Source organism: Myotis myotis, unplaced genomic scaffold, assembly GCF_014108235.1.
Source record: "Myotis myotis isolate mMyoMyo1 unplaced genomic scaffold, mMyoMyo1.p scaffold_m19_p_14, whole genome shotgun sequence".
Lineage (NCBI taxonomy): Eukaryota > Metazoa > Chordata > Mammalia > Chiroptera > Vespertilionidae > Myotis > Myotis myotis.
The window spans coordinates 40,702,542-40,717,280 of record NW_023416318.1 but is presented as its reverse complement, the minus strand read 5'-3'; the positions used below and the strand labels follow the sequence as shown (position 1 = coordinate 40,717,280).

Sequence of the window (14,739 nt, the reverse complement as noted above, 5' to 3'; positions counted from 1 at the left end):
CGAGCACAGACCCCATGTCAGAGCTCCCACTGAATGTGCCCCCTGGTGGGAAGCCACCTTATCCCAACACCAATCAAATGAAAACCTTCTTGCTGCCCTCACCTCTGTCCTGAACTGAGACTGTGTTCAGCAACTCAGAAATGACCATAGGGTTTCTTGTTAACCAAAAGTAGTCAAGAGGTAACAAAACTGCCAGAATTCACCTCTTAATCAAGTCTGGGGGAAGGGAAAGATAGGATGAATTTCCCCTTTTCATTACACCCCACAGCTTATTCAAGGTCCTGATTACAAAGTTTACACAGAAACTATGTCTTTCCTCTTGGAGAAGAAATCATAAATGTACAAACTAAAGATCCCCAGCGCCTGTTCTGTAGACGGACGTGAGCGCCTTACCTACTGTCTTCTCCCCAAGTGGGTCCGTCCTCCTGCCCGCCAGCTCTGCTTCTGTCACATCACATCGGTTCCCTGCTCTGCCCTCAGTGACCTGCAAGGTCTCCCAGGTTCCTTAGGCTATCTGTCAAGGCCCTTTTCAATATGTCCCCCATCTTCATTTTCAGCCTTTCCCCTGCCTACTTTCCCTGCCAGGCTGGTTTTCGTACTCCAGTGAAAACACACCATCTACCTTCTAGCTCATAAGTCTTCAACCATGTCTTTCCTCTGCCATCTGTGTTTTGACTTATCAGAAGACCCTGGACACCTCCCTAGTAAGGCTTTTCCTATCACCCCAGCCACAAGCCCACCTCCCTGAATTCCAACAGAGAATGGCTGTGCCACTCTCAGGGCCTGGCTGCAGAGTTTGCCCCCAGAAAACCCATGGAACCCTCTCTCAATAGGACACCAGTGGGAATCCCACAGGAAAAACACTTTGTGGGGAAGGGAGCTTAGGAGACACTGGGTTAGGCAGATTGTTTTAGAAAACCTCAATCACCAAAACAAATAATGGCCAAAATGGGTTTATAATCCATTAAGTAAAGTTAAAACCCATGAGTCAGAAGTCATAATTAATAAATAAAGAAACAAATGGGAGAAAAGGGAAAGTTTTCTTGGCAGAAGAAAACCAATTAATAAACATGATCGGCCATCTTTTCACCTGCCCCGTTACTGATCCAGCCGAGAATGATTAACATTAAGAGACAATAAAACGAGTAGGTAGATGTTTGATAATGGAGATATTTACAGCCTCAAAGTACCTTCTCACAGATCATTTATTAATTATAAAGGAAGCAAGAATAACCTGACAGCGGAGAAACCTGAGCACCACCTCACCAAAGGAGCAAAGTTCACGCTCAGTAACGCGGGTGCTGACACGATGTCCTCCCGAGAAGGTTGCACTACTTCCCTGCAATTCCCACCCACAGTGCAGACTCTGGATTGAATTATTAGGAAGCATGGCACAAACTCAAAATGAGGGACATTTTTTAAAAAACTGACTTGTTCTCTTCATAAACATCACCGTCCCAAAACACAAGGAAAGCTAAGAAGCTGTTCCAGATTAAAGGACACTAAAGAGACTTGACAATTAACTGCAAGATGCAACCCTGGGCTGGGGTGGGATCGGGGGAGTCATGAAGGACGTCACTGGGAAAATGGAAATAATGTTGCATAAAATCTATAGATTTTAGATCATAGTATTATGTCAACACTAAACCTCCTGATTTTTAAAATCTGTGCTTCTGTTATAATATCTTTATTTTTAATTTAAGGGGTAAGAGGGTATGATGTCTGAAATTTACCCTCAGATGATTCGGAAATAAAATCTTATGCTTTATATATTTAGTTCTATTATTTGCATACATAAGTAAATATATATTTGTGTACTTATAATACATACACCTATATATCTATGTAGGTACCTATAAATACATACATATATATGTAAAGAGAGAGATAAATAAAATACAAATGTGGCAAAATGTTAACACGTAGGAAAAGTCTATTTAATATTTCTTTGCATTCTTCCTGTAACTTTACTGCAAACTTAAAGTACAAAGTTTAAAAAATAAATTTCTTTGCCGGAGGAATTTTTAGGACTTTTACTATTCATCTATCCATTCCACTCACATGAACTGGGCACCTACGTTGTGCCAGCGCTGGCTCAGTGGTTTAAGAATATCTGAGAAGTGTATCTCGTGGGAATAGTTTCCTGTGAAATACATTTTGGAATATATCACTTTGCCTAACCATAATCCACCTCTGCAACTAGTTCATAAACTCCTGAATGGCAATGCCTCCAGCCCATGTGTATCCACAAGCCCAGGTCTGGGAGGAACTTGCAAAATGTCAATGATGTGAGGGAGGGAGAGAGAGAAGCTCAACTCCCTGACACTGACTTCTTGTGGGGGGATCACTATTGGACACCTTCAGCTGCACCTTACATGCTAAACCTCCCTAGCTTCCTCCAGATGCCACAGCCTCCACTAAACAGAGAGTGATTGCTCCGAAAAGCAAGGATCTTAACCTCCCAAAGGACTATCACTACAAAACAAAATCCTGGGCAGCTCTTTCCCTTCCACTCTTTGATCAGAAGAAGACGTGAAAACAACAACAGCCAATAAGGCCCATCATCACCACAGAAGGCCCCCTGGGTACTTGATGGCTGGTATCTTATATAGGATGTCCCAAAATTCACGCAAGATTTGAATTTTGCGTGAGCATAAACAACAACAACAAAATAAAATAAAAGCCTAATTTTACTTGGTTTATTGAATCAAATTCTAATATCTGTTGCCCTTTGATTTCAATCCCTTCAATTTGATAAGCATTACCAAGTACCAATTATGGCCTAGGAGCAGAGACAATGAAGACCAATGAAGACCACGGCTTTGCTGGCATATACGCAAAGCCGTGGAGGCTATTTACCTGATGTGCTATTCCATACATAACCCTATACTGTATACTTTATGAATCAATAAAACATTTACAATTTTTAATTATAAACCTGTGTTTTCTATCAAAATTACTTCTTGCATGAATTTTGGGACACCCTATATCTTCCCCAGGACCCCAGCTAGTGAAGGACAGGGAGAGTTGAAGGCTCACATTCAAGAGTGAGTCACCAAGTTCTGGCCTCTTGTTTCATAACTTCTGTGTATAATGTCCTGTAACAAAAGGTCTAGAACATTTGGGACTCGACATGGGAACACGCTTACTCACACATGCCTTAATTTGTTTGGGGATTCCTTGGCTGGGTCTTGCTTTTATATTACTGCTTTTCCCTCATCACTCCTTGCACTGCCTGTCCTCTTGCCAGCGGTTTCTCAAACATGGATATTCATCACAAAAACTGGCCCGAGTAGATGGTAGGGTTTGATGTGATAATTCCATCTACAAATTCCAAATTGCTTTCCTCAAGTGAAAATAAAACTCATGAGAAAGCAATTTTTGCCAAGCCGGATTTCCCTGCAAATGCTCCAGTGCATCGGGGCAAACAATTTGTAAAGAAGAACAGAAGCTTGTACTGACACACAGGAATTGATGGCTCAATAAAAAATATCAACCTTAGAGGCGGGTGTGGCCTTGGAAGTCATTACCCGGTAAATCCAGCTGCTCAAGCAATGTAAAAATTGCTTAGAACAATTCCACAGAAGACACACTTCTAGAAAGCCAATTCAACAACTATTTCTTAAATCTCTGCAGTGTAATTGCTGAATGCAACAAAATTGTTGGAAATCTTGGGTGCCAACGTGGAAGCTTCGCCCTACCTCTTGGTTTGCTGCCAGATACCAATCCTAGAAAGAACCTGGCACGGAGAGACAACTTTGAACACAGGAGGGCATGGCTGACCCCACTTCCCAGTGCCTCCCGGTGACACCACTCACACTGAGTCTACAGCCTTTGGAACACTGATGTTACGGTAGCTCGTGGAATTTTCTTGCTAGTCTCTCAAATACACCCTAATACTTAAGCACTTAAGCACTAGATGTCCTATGAAGCACATTTTAGTTCTTGAAAATTACCGTGAAAGTCACCCTGTTTTTCATCTCAAAACTGCCAATACAACAAAACAAATGAAATTGCCTTTTTTTTGAGGGGGGGGCGCCCACTGGGCACATTATTCACTCACATGGTCCCCATGGCTATTTACAATGCGCAACAATCCCTCTTACTGTCCCATTCATTCCCAACTGGGCAACTAAAGCAGATGCAAGCAGTTCAGCAGCAGTGTAGGGAGGGCAAGTGGAAGATGGAGACAATGTAATATGCTTGCACCCCCTCTCTCTGCACCTACATTAGAATTTGCAAAGGTCCTCATCCTTCCAGTGCTGCAAGGACATGGTCCCCATGTCATAAGTCTCCCTCTGCCCCATCTTATCCTCACCTTCCCTAGGTCCCTGGGCACCCCTGAAGTTAATCCAAATGGTCCATTTTTATCAAAGGGATTTGCATTATTAACATGTAGAACTAAGGGCAGGGGCAAGCATGCCCTTAATGAAAATAAATGTATCTGCCACAAGATGTCAGTATACGTACTCCCACAAGTTAGCTGCTATATTTCCATACATGAAATATCAGAAGCAAAGGCTGCATACATCTTATATCCTGATATTAGCAAGAAAACACGTTCCCGTTCCTTCCCTTGGTAAAGAGATCAACCGAAGCCTTAGGCCATATTTGATTAAATACAGAAATAGAAGTGTGGTGGGTGACCTCCAGTCTCACCTAGAACCCTGTCCTCCCTTCTCAGCTTCGTGCCGGTGTCTCTCCTGCTGCGGGTGGTGGGGTGGGAGAAGCTCCCAGACACTTCTCTCCTCACTTCCCTCCCCCTCACTCTTTTGCCCCGTGAGTATCTATCTTGACTCTGGTCTAGCCTGGAGAAGGTTTTCTTTCCCCAAGGTCACCCCAAAGGCAGCCACGCCTTTAAAGGAAGAGAGAGAAAGGAGAACACAAAAAGAGAGAGAACAGCCTCTTCCACTGGACACATAGCCCTTTCCAGGGAGCAGGGAAGCCAAAGCAAAGGTCAGCTCCTGCTTACCTTTTTGCCATTCACAAAGAAAACCAACTCGTCCGCTGCCATTGTCAACAGGCGGGTCCCCTGAACTCCAAGTACCTCACTCCCAAGAGGCAAGGGCAGTTATCACTCCTCTGCCACTTGAAAAACACACCTCCCCAAAATAATGAGAGCAAGTAGGCCAATAGGAGGGAAGGAGTGTAGAGCCTCAGGGGGTTGAGAGTTCCTGGCAAAAAGCCATCGGTTTGCATAATCGAGGAAAATGAAAGCAATCATTCACAAGCAAATCACACCCCCAACACCTGTGTCAAAGAGCACAGAGGAAGGCACGAATCAGCAAGATTATCAGCCTTGGTACTGTGCCACCATGGGTCTTAGGCACTGCCCCGTGGAACCTGCTTCATCCTCCCACTGGCTGACTACAGAGAAGGGGGAAGGGCCATTGTCAGAGTCAGGGCAGTAGGGCTGACTCACATCCTCCTTGTCTGCACTTGATGGTTCACCATATATAGTTACAGCAATGCAGACTCAGCACTTACATGCAGGGCTCATCCTTCTGGAGGAACATGGAGGTCACAGATGTGGTGCCCAGTGATCCAGATGCAAAACCTGGCATTGGACCTCAGCCAGTTACTTATCTCCTTCAGAATTCTGTGCTCACCCTCTAAATGGGCACACCAATGACACCAAAAGCAGAAGGCTGAGGGACATATGATATATTTTGGAAGCACTTTGTCAATTTGCAAAGAACTAAAATATTGATTACTACTGCTGATGTATACTCAACAACACAACAAAAATAATGCTAACAATAAATCATTTTTGAGGCTTTTATTTATGTCTCTCAGGAATATGCCCTTAATACATCATCAGAGTAACTCATAAAAATATTTCATAATACCAAATAAATTAAAATGTGCACACTACCTAGTCATAGGCCAAGTTAGCTCGGAGCTGAAAACCTGCCCTCGTCCAGTATTCATTAACTCCTAATGCAAACACACATGCGCATTGCCCACACGGGCAACACCAATGAGCTCTCTGCAGCCTGGCACCCAAATGCCCCTCCCAGTCCACACACACACACACACACACACACACGCACGCACGCACACGCACACACGCGCGCACATCAGCTTTCCCTCTGGTCTCCTTTCACCCTAAAAGGACCCGCACAGTTACTCAAACAGCCCTTGAAAACAGGTAACTTTCCCCACACTCCTGGCAGGCTGCATAGAGTGGGGTGGAGAGACAGGAGTATTAAGCAGAAGTGCCTGGCACCGCAGCAGCTTAGAGAAACTGAAGACTACAGGACAACCATGTTATCCTCACAGGCGTCTCTCCCAACCACAGCCTTCCTATAAGCACAAGATGAAATTCCATTTGTAGGGTGCCAATCATCCCAGTTTGCCCCCACCTATCCTGGTTTTAGCGCTGAATCCCTTCAGTCCAGGGCAAACTGTGTTGGTTGGTCACCAGAAAACAATGATTTTTAACTGGGGTGGGTGAGGATTCCCAACCTCAGAAGCCATTCAGCAATGTCTGGGGTTGAGTTTTATTGTTATGACCAGGAAGAGTTGCTACTGGTATCTAGTAGATAGAGGCCAAGGATGCTACAAGACACTCTATAATGCACAGGACAGCCCCAGCAACAAACAACTATCTGGTCTTACATGTCAATAGAGCCAAGGTTGAGAAACCCTGCCCTAAAAGAAAGAAGGAAAGAGGGGCTGAGCCTGGGGTGGTGCTTGGTAATGGGTGACTTCTCCCTGACCTTTCACCTCTGTGATGGAGAGTCTTTTCCTCTATTCACTGACCCACCCCAGCTATCCAAGCCCTTTACTTCCTAGCCAGTCTCTAGCCAAAGTCCCAAGAAACTTTCAAGGTAAAGAGGGAAGGCTGAGGCAGGAAGGACCTTAGGTTTGATGTAGATAGACTGGCTTGAATATTAGCTCCATCACTTCTGTGTGACCTTTGGCAAAAATCACTCTCTTGGCCTCAGTAGACTTATTTATGGAATGGGGGCAATTATACCTACTTGGTAAGAATCCACTGTGGTGAGAATTAAGTGGGACTTAGGTTAGGAGTGTGACCCACAGAAATGCTCAGTACATACACAGTGATTTACCTGTCCCCTGTCCGCCAGTCTTCAGCCTCCCAGAGGTGAAGTTCCTCTCTGTTACTGTGGAGCACTGAAAAAAGTGAGAGCAAAATACATTTTCAAGAAGGGCTCATGCTGTCACTCATATTTTATTTCTATAATAATTATAATAACTAATTCATTTCTATAATACTGAGATTTGACCAAAAACACTTTAAATTAGTATTACTTTTTATTCAGCAAAATATTTGTGACCATTTCTTTCTCTGTGGTTTTTCTAGATGTTATAAATTAGGGGAAATAGTCTAAAATAAGTTTTTTGTTTTTTTTTCAAAGCTGATGACCACCTATAAATGCTTTTAATGTTGAATGAATTCCCAACTTTGGGTCGAATTAATGGGATTTTGTGGTCTGGGAATGGGCCAACTATAACATACATTACATTAACTTACCGCACTTTTCAAAAGAACATCTTGCTTTGTAATTTGCACGGCGTTGGTAGACGTCCCGAAGTCCATGGAGAAGTCAGGTAAGCCCTGAGGCCCCCTAGATACAAACAAGTCTTCCTCTTGGAACAACACTTCCAGGAAATCACAAGAGATAAGAAGAGTAAAAACGCTGCCAAGAGCCAAGTCCTAACTCCTAGAATAGTGAGCTCTTTGGGCCAAGCATGCCCTGGAAGGAGTGATTCAGGAAAGCGCTCGAAGGTTCTCTGAATGCCTGGCCAGGCCTAGTGCTCCGGCAGCTGCTGCCCTGGCAGGTCCCACTTCTCGCGGGTCTCAGGGCCAGCCCTGCCTGTGCCTGCCTCTGCGGCAGCATCTCTGGGCTGCCCACTCCCTCTCTCTGCACCCAGATGTGCGCCTCTGCCTGTACCCTACAGGTGTCCCCTGTTCACTTTCTTCACTTACAACAAACTTTACTTGAGCCCAGCTGGCGTGGCTCAGTGGTTGAGCATCAACCTATGGACCAGGAGGTCATGGTTTGATTCCTGGTCAGGGCACATGCCAGGGTTGTGGGCTCGATCCCCAGTGTGGGGCACGCAGAAGGCAGCTGATCAATGATTCTCTCGTCATTGATATTTCTATCTCTCTCTCCCTCTTCCTTCCTCTCTGAAATCAATAAAAATATATATTTAGTTAAAAAAAATTTACTTGAGAAAAAGAAAAATCACATTCCATGGTTCAGACTTTTCTTAATTTTCTTGCCAAAGACCTGATTTTCCTCCTAAATAGGCCCATTCTGGACGAAAGATTTTGCCACATTCTCAGAGCCTCACTACCCACCACCCAAGTCCCCCCTTGTCCTCCGAACATCCTGATTATTAACCAGTCCTAACGATAGCTTCTGACACCCGAAGAGCACTTCTTTGCGCATAATGTGATTTCATTTGATCCTTATAAAAGCCCCGTGGGATGGGCCGGGAAGTTTTTATTATCTTTCCTCTCCAGACAAAGAAAATGAGAGGCAGCAAGTTTGACTTGCTGTCTCACGGCGAGTGAGTGTCAGTTTCTACATCTGTCACCCACTTCCCAGCAGAGAAGTCATCTCCCTGGTGGCTCTTCACTAACTATGGAGCATGAATCCCAGGATAGTGAGCATGGCACTCACAGCCCTTCTCAGCCCGGCTGAAATCCAGGCTTCTGGTTAGGGAAGCCCCTGAGACCAGGAGCAGAACCGTGTTTCCGACTATATTGCTGGTGCCAGCAGAGGGCCAAGTCTATAAAAAGGATCAAAAATGCTTATGAGCTCAGCTGGTGTGGCTCAGTGGTTGAGGGTCAACCTATGAACCAGGAGGTCACAGTTTGATTCCCATTCAGGGTACATGCGCAGGGTTGCAGTCTTGATCCCCAATAGGGGGCATGCAGGAGGCAGATAATCAATGATTCTTATCATTGATGTTTCTATCTCTCCTTTTCCCTTCTCTGAAGTCAATAAAAAATATATTTTTTAAAAAATCAAATTTTAAAAATGCTTATGAGTTGAGCCCACAATACAAGGAACAAATGGATTTCAGAAATGTCTAAGCCTCTGCCTTCTACCAAATGTGAAATTTTCTTCCATCATTCTGTATCTCAACACCACTGAACTTCCCTCACCAGCAACTTTCCTTCTATCATTGATATGAGGTAACCAACTGGTATTCCTCAACATAAAGGTCCCCATTCTTACCAGGGAGGAAATCAGCCCCTGGTTTTCTACATGCATCTGGGCAGTGGGTTCCTTTAGAATCAGGAAGGGGTTACTCAGAAATGGACACAGAGTCAAAACTAAAAGGATGAGAACTTCAGCCTGAGTTCGTGCCACAGACATGTAAAAGCTGGAGGAGCCAAACCGGTGTGGCTCAGTGGATAGAGCCTGTAGACTGAAAGGTCCCAGGTTCGATTCCGGTCAAGGGCATGTACCTTGGTTGCGGGCACATCCCCAGTAAGAGGTGTGCAGGAGGCAGCTGGTCGATGTTTCTCTCTCATCAATATTTCTAACTCTCTATCCCTCCCGCTTCCTCTCTGTAAAAAAAAAATCAATAAAATATATTTTTAAAAATAAAATAAAAATAAATAAAAAGCTAGAGGAACAGAAAAGACCTAGAAGCAAATCAACCCCACGTTACTAGTCTTCATCTGTTGTGTTTTTTGATAATGTCTTTGGCATTCAATAAGCTCTGGAACTCCAAGGTCATTTGTGGTGATGACCACATGGGTTTGTCTGCACACAAAGTAAGGTCTCTCTTTCCCATCTGAGCTGTTCTAGCACAACTGAGGAAGAAGAGCTTTGACTTCTTCACCCAGAGGTCAAGTCACATATGCTCTGTAGACAATATGGCCCAATGAGTAACCCCTGAGAAAATTCTTTTCACAACTGTTTGCAAGCCCTATCCTCCTCCTCTGACTTTTTTCTTATTAATCATCTGAAATACTATACCAGTGATGGCGAACCTTTTGAGCTCGGCATGTCAGCATTTTGGAAAACCCTAACTTAACTCTGGTGCTGTGTCACATATAGAAATTTTTTGATATTTGCAACCATAGTAAAACAAAAACTTATATTGTTGATATTTATTTTATATATTTAAATGCCATTTAACAAAGAAAAATCAACCAAAAAATGAGTTCGCATGTCACTTCTGACACGCATGTCATAGGTTCGCCATCACTGTACTATACCATGACCTCAGTTACGTATTTATGGTCTCTCCCCCTGCACCCATGAGGATGTAAGTGTGCAAGCTGTCTCTGCCTGCCCTACAAATATCCATACCTTTCTTCTCTATTGAAGCGTTTCTGCTGGGAAGTCACTGCCCAGCCAGGAATGACATTTCTCAGCCCTTCTACGTGTAGAAAGCCGTATAATTGAGTTCTGATGAATGCAATATGAGAAAGTGCTGTTCACAATGTCACAGCTCCCATTCTCTCTCTCCCATAGTTGGATGGCTAATGTCAATGCCCAAGCGGACCTTGGAAGCCACACAATGAAGACAGCAGAGCTTCCAGTCAGCCAAAGTCCTTAAATAAACACAGTAACCTGAGCACTTCCATCCCCCAGTCTTGTCATGTATTGGATTTTATAGGAGCAAGAAATAAGCTTGCATTGTGTTTTCTCACCGAGATTTCTGGATTTGCCTGTTACAGTGTCTACTGTTATATTCACTAATACATTAAGTTCCCCAAGGGCAGAGATGTTTATCTGTTTTCTTCAGTGCAAAACACAGTGTAGATATGGTAGACAGAATACTTATTCAAAAAATAAGAATGAATGAATGAACGAATGAATGACAGCAGTGACAGAACCTGGTTTTGGTTAAAGGCAGTGGGGAGCATGGCTCAGGTGTATGGCTTGACCCACATGCAAAGCTGCATTGAGGATCCTGGGCTCCTAAGCAGAAGACAACTTTGGTCTCATCCCTCAGTCCTTGGCCTTAAGTGTCTCCATCTCCACACCCTGCATGAAGGATGAGCTTCACAGCAACTTCTACACTAGGTAATAGTCACACATCATTCAGTCACCAACCTTATGAGACTAAGCACGTCTCGGGCACTGTGCTGGGCACTGATTAACTATAGGGTGGGTGAGAGGCTTAAAGAGCACCCTCATTATGCCTTATAGATAATTCATGATCCCTGAGCCAACACTGTGGAAACTGACCCAGGTGCATCACCTTCCCTCCTAAATATCACCGCTCCCCTGAGGAAAGATGCAGATGCCAGGCTTATATATTGATATCTTTAAAACAGTTATCATATGAAAACTTGAGAGCTTCTTTCACACCTCCCATTGCTGCCTCCATAGTTTTATGACAGTGGCCTCTACAAACTCAATTCAGAATGCAGAAGTTTAAGGAAGATCACCTGCTATTCCTGTTCTAATTTTGTGCTTGTACTAGAACACTCTCCACAGGAACTTGGTGTTATTAATACTGTTATTTGCTTTATTTTTCTTTTAAAAAGGAAGAAACCCCTTACCTCCCGGGGGGTGGGGGGGGTGGGAGGACATCCATTAAACCACTGTTCACAATCTGAGGCATTCAGCCCAAAAAGGAATATAGTCCCCAAAGCGACCAGGGACAGAGAGCAAGCTGGGCACCTCAGACCTGTTCTCCAGCGTCTGTGCAGTTTTCCCAACACTCAAGGAGAGGAGAGGAAAATGGAGTAACCTTCTGCATAGAGTCTCCCTGCTGCGTAAACCCTTCGCTGGTGGACTTGTCCAGTCTGGCCACTGCTGTCCTCCTTTGAAGGGACCTTCCCTTCCATCCTTGGTTGCACTTTTGGAAGAGGTGTACCCCTCTCTCCAAAACCTTGAAGGCCAGTTGATCTGTGGCACATGTGGACAAATGTTTGAGATTTTAGCTACTCATGAGTTACCCCAAAGTTTCATGACATGATGTTTGCTATTTTTCTGAAGCACGAATTTTAGTCTCATGAGCCACAGTACTGCACCCATGTCACAGCATGCTGAGCAATTCTTGTTGAGCGACTTAAGGTGATTACACTGTTAGCTTTATTTGAGTGCCTTTTGTGATGACTGGGTACATTTAGACAATCACATTTTCTTACTGATCTAGCAAGTAATTTTGAGCTCTCTTAAGAGAGTATATAGTTCTATAAATGCTGCAATGAGAGGCCTCCACTCCTGAGGCTAGTCTATGGGTCAAGGTTAAATCACCTCCATAGTGGAGACATTTGGAAAAGGACCTAGATTTATAAAGCTGCTAATATGTGCCAGTTTCTCAGCCTGAGCATTCTATATGGATCTCCTTCCTTTCAACAATATCCCTATGAGATAGGAAACATTTATTGTTTTATAGATGTGGAAGCGGCCGGGCTCTGAGTGGTTAAGTAACTCACACATCTGAGAAGGGGGAATCGATATTTGAACCCAAGTCCCTCTGATTCTAGAATCTTCTGACAGCAATCTTCTGGCAAGTGTGGTGCTCCTACAAAGTCAGCCCAGTAACCCTAAAAGAGATAGGCTTTCCCTAGCTAGGTACCCCTCCCCCACCCCGAATGGGCAGAGGAGAGACACTTTATTGGCAAAGGTTTCACTTAATGCTGAAGAGGTATCAGCAGTGAGGAAGTCTGGCCTTGAGAGAAACAGAGGAAGGAGAGTAGAGCGAAACAGAAAGGAGGCTGGTGTGCAGCATGGCGGAAGCTGGTCTGGGGGCCCCCAGCTTGTCTTCTGAAAAATACATCAGCAATGATTTATGTCTCTGTTTTCACTCTGAAAAGTGCTTTGAGGACAGAGATCATCCAGTGAGCAGAAATGGGGTGTCTGACTACAAGAATCTTGGGAAATACTATGATCTCAAATGAAATACAGAGTGTAAAACATTATAGGGAGAGAGAAGAACCAGACGGTGGGAAGTCAATACAATCCTAGCTGTCACCCATCAGACAATTTGGAAATTTGGGGATCTAGGAAATGGCCCAGGTCCCGGCCTCACTCTGCCAGGAAAAGCAAATGAAATGGAAGTTGTGACTCCTGCCACCTCTCCAACACAACCACACCCCACTCACAGATGTGCAGAGAAGAGGCAAGGCAAGATTTATTCTTACAGGCTGCTCAGCACTTGAACTTGGACCTTTTTCTCTCAGGTGAATCAGGAGGCTTCAGGACAACAGTTCCGCTTGGTAGCTCCCTGGAACACTGAGGGACCATGAACCTGAATGGGGAGGGCATTAAAGTTGCATAATGACCCCTGTGGACCTGAGCAGAGATACTGATAGACTTAGACAAAAGCAAGCAAGAATGGAGGCAGAAGACCCAAAGGAAGGAACAGTAGGAGTGGACCCTAAGGATAATGAACATAGACTGGTAAACACAGTTACCTCGGGGACCATGCCATGGCCTCTCAGTGAAGTCCCCACTCACTATCATTCTTGGCTGTCTTCTAGCTCCGGGTCAGTAGCCAGACCAGAAGTGTGAACAGTCCTCAGTGACCTGGCAACTATAATGTTTTAGTCTTGATCACTATCAGTGTTTCCACTGTATTAAATGTCCTCTATTCATCCTCTCTATCTTATTATCACCATTATTCCGAGAATTTCATATGGAAGTAGGAACGAGGGTACCAAGAATTGTGTAAATGAATCACACAGCCCCAATAGCCATGTCTGGGTGCCAATGAAGTAGTAGCTAGAAGCTCCTGGCAAAGGCATGAAGTACCTTGCCTGCAGCTAAATGGAAGTGCTTCAATGGTCAGTCTGTGAGCAGAGCTTGTGAATTTGTTTTTAATGCACACACACACACACACACACACACACACACACACACAAAACAAAAAAACAAAAAAAACTTCTTCCTAGGCAAAATCCCACCAGCTCTGCCTTTGTTAAGAGCTGGCCTGGTCTAGAGAATTTTGGCAACAAAACATTAGGTTGAGATGAAGCCATGCAAAGAGTTCCAGTCTAGGAGATAAGAGACTCAGGTGACAGCCAAGGGTCAGCTCCTCCTCTAACTCTTTCAGTAAGACCCCTTCCCATCTGTAAAACACCACGGACCCCTCCATATCTGACATCCTAGGGTATTCTGGTGTGGAAAAATACTTGGAATTTTTTTCCATCCTTTCCAAAGGCAAAGCCTATCCCAAGTGTGTGATGGCCCTTTTATTCATATCCTCTGAGCCTCACCCATCTCTGAACAGGTTGTGCCTTGTCACAGGACAGGCCCACTTCTAATCCATCATCAGTGTAGCTGGAGTGTTAAGAAAAAGAAAACAATATCAGATGACGGAAGTGCTCTCGTTGATTTTATGCTTCTCATTTTCACGTATGTGCTTAGACCAGTAATTTCTAATATAAGCACCCTGAGTAAACTTCTCCTTAGTAAGCCTCCGAAATGTTCATAATGTTTAGTGGCATTACAAAACACGTTGTGTGCCTGAGACTCCTGTCTACCCTGCGCATAGAATGGACTCACTTAAAAGATCCACTGGGGAGTGGGCAAGACGAGAAGTCTTCCTCCTGGGAAGTGTGGTGCTCCTACAAAGTCAGCCCAGTAACCCTGAAAGTGAGGCCCACCACGGATACGAGATGGCTAATCACAGCCCCACCTTGAGGCCCGCACAAGAGGTGGCCCTGCCCTGGGCCAGCCCTTTATAGGTTATGGAATAAGCTCATTGCCAGTCATGGGACTAGATAAGGAGCCAGGCACTCCCCCGGCTGAGGCTCCTTTGTTTTAGATCCTGGTTGATTTCAAT

General features: G+C 44.4%; 1 protein-coding gene across 5 annotated transcripts in view; it reads right to left on the bottom strand.

Annotated features, from left to right (window-relative positions):
* Positions 1-5,146, bottom strand: part of XDH (xanthine dehydrogenase) — a 59,690-nt gene extending 54,544 nt beyond the window's left edge. For 2 of the 5 annotated variants that reach the window (XM_036334956.1, XM_036334957.1), the window contains exon 1: positions 4,973-5,119. In XM_036334956.1, coding sequence (XP_036190849.1) covers positions 4,973-5,014 — 42 coding nt within the window. In that variant the 5' untranslated portion in view covers positions 5,015-5,119. Of the gene's footprint in view, positions 1-4,972 lie in introns of all 5 variants that reach the window. The other 3 variants (XR_004971893.1, XM_036334959.1, XM_036334958.1) reach the window with 3 other exon arrangements.
* Between the last annotated feature and the right edge of the window lie 9,593 nt (positions 5,147-14,739).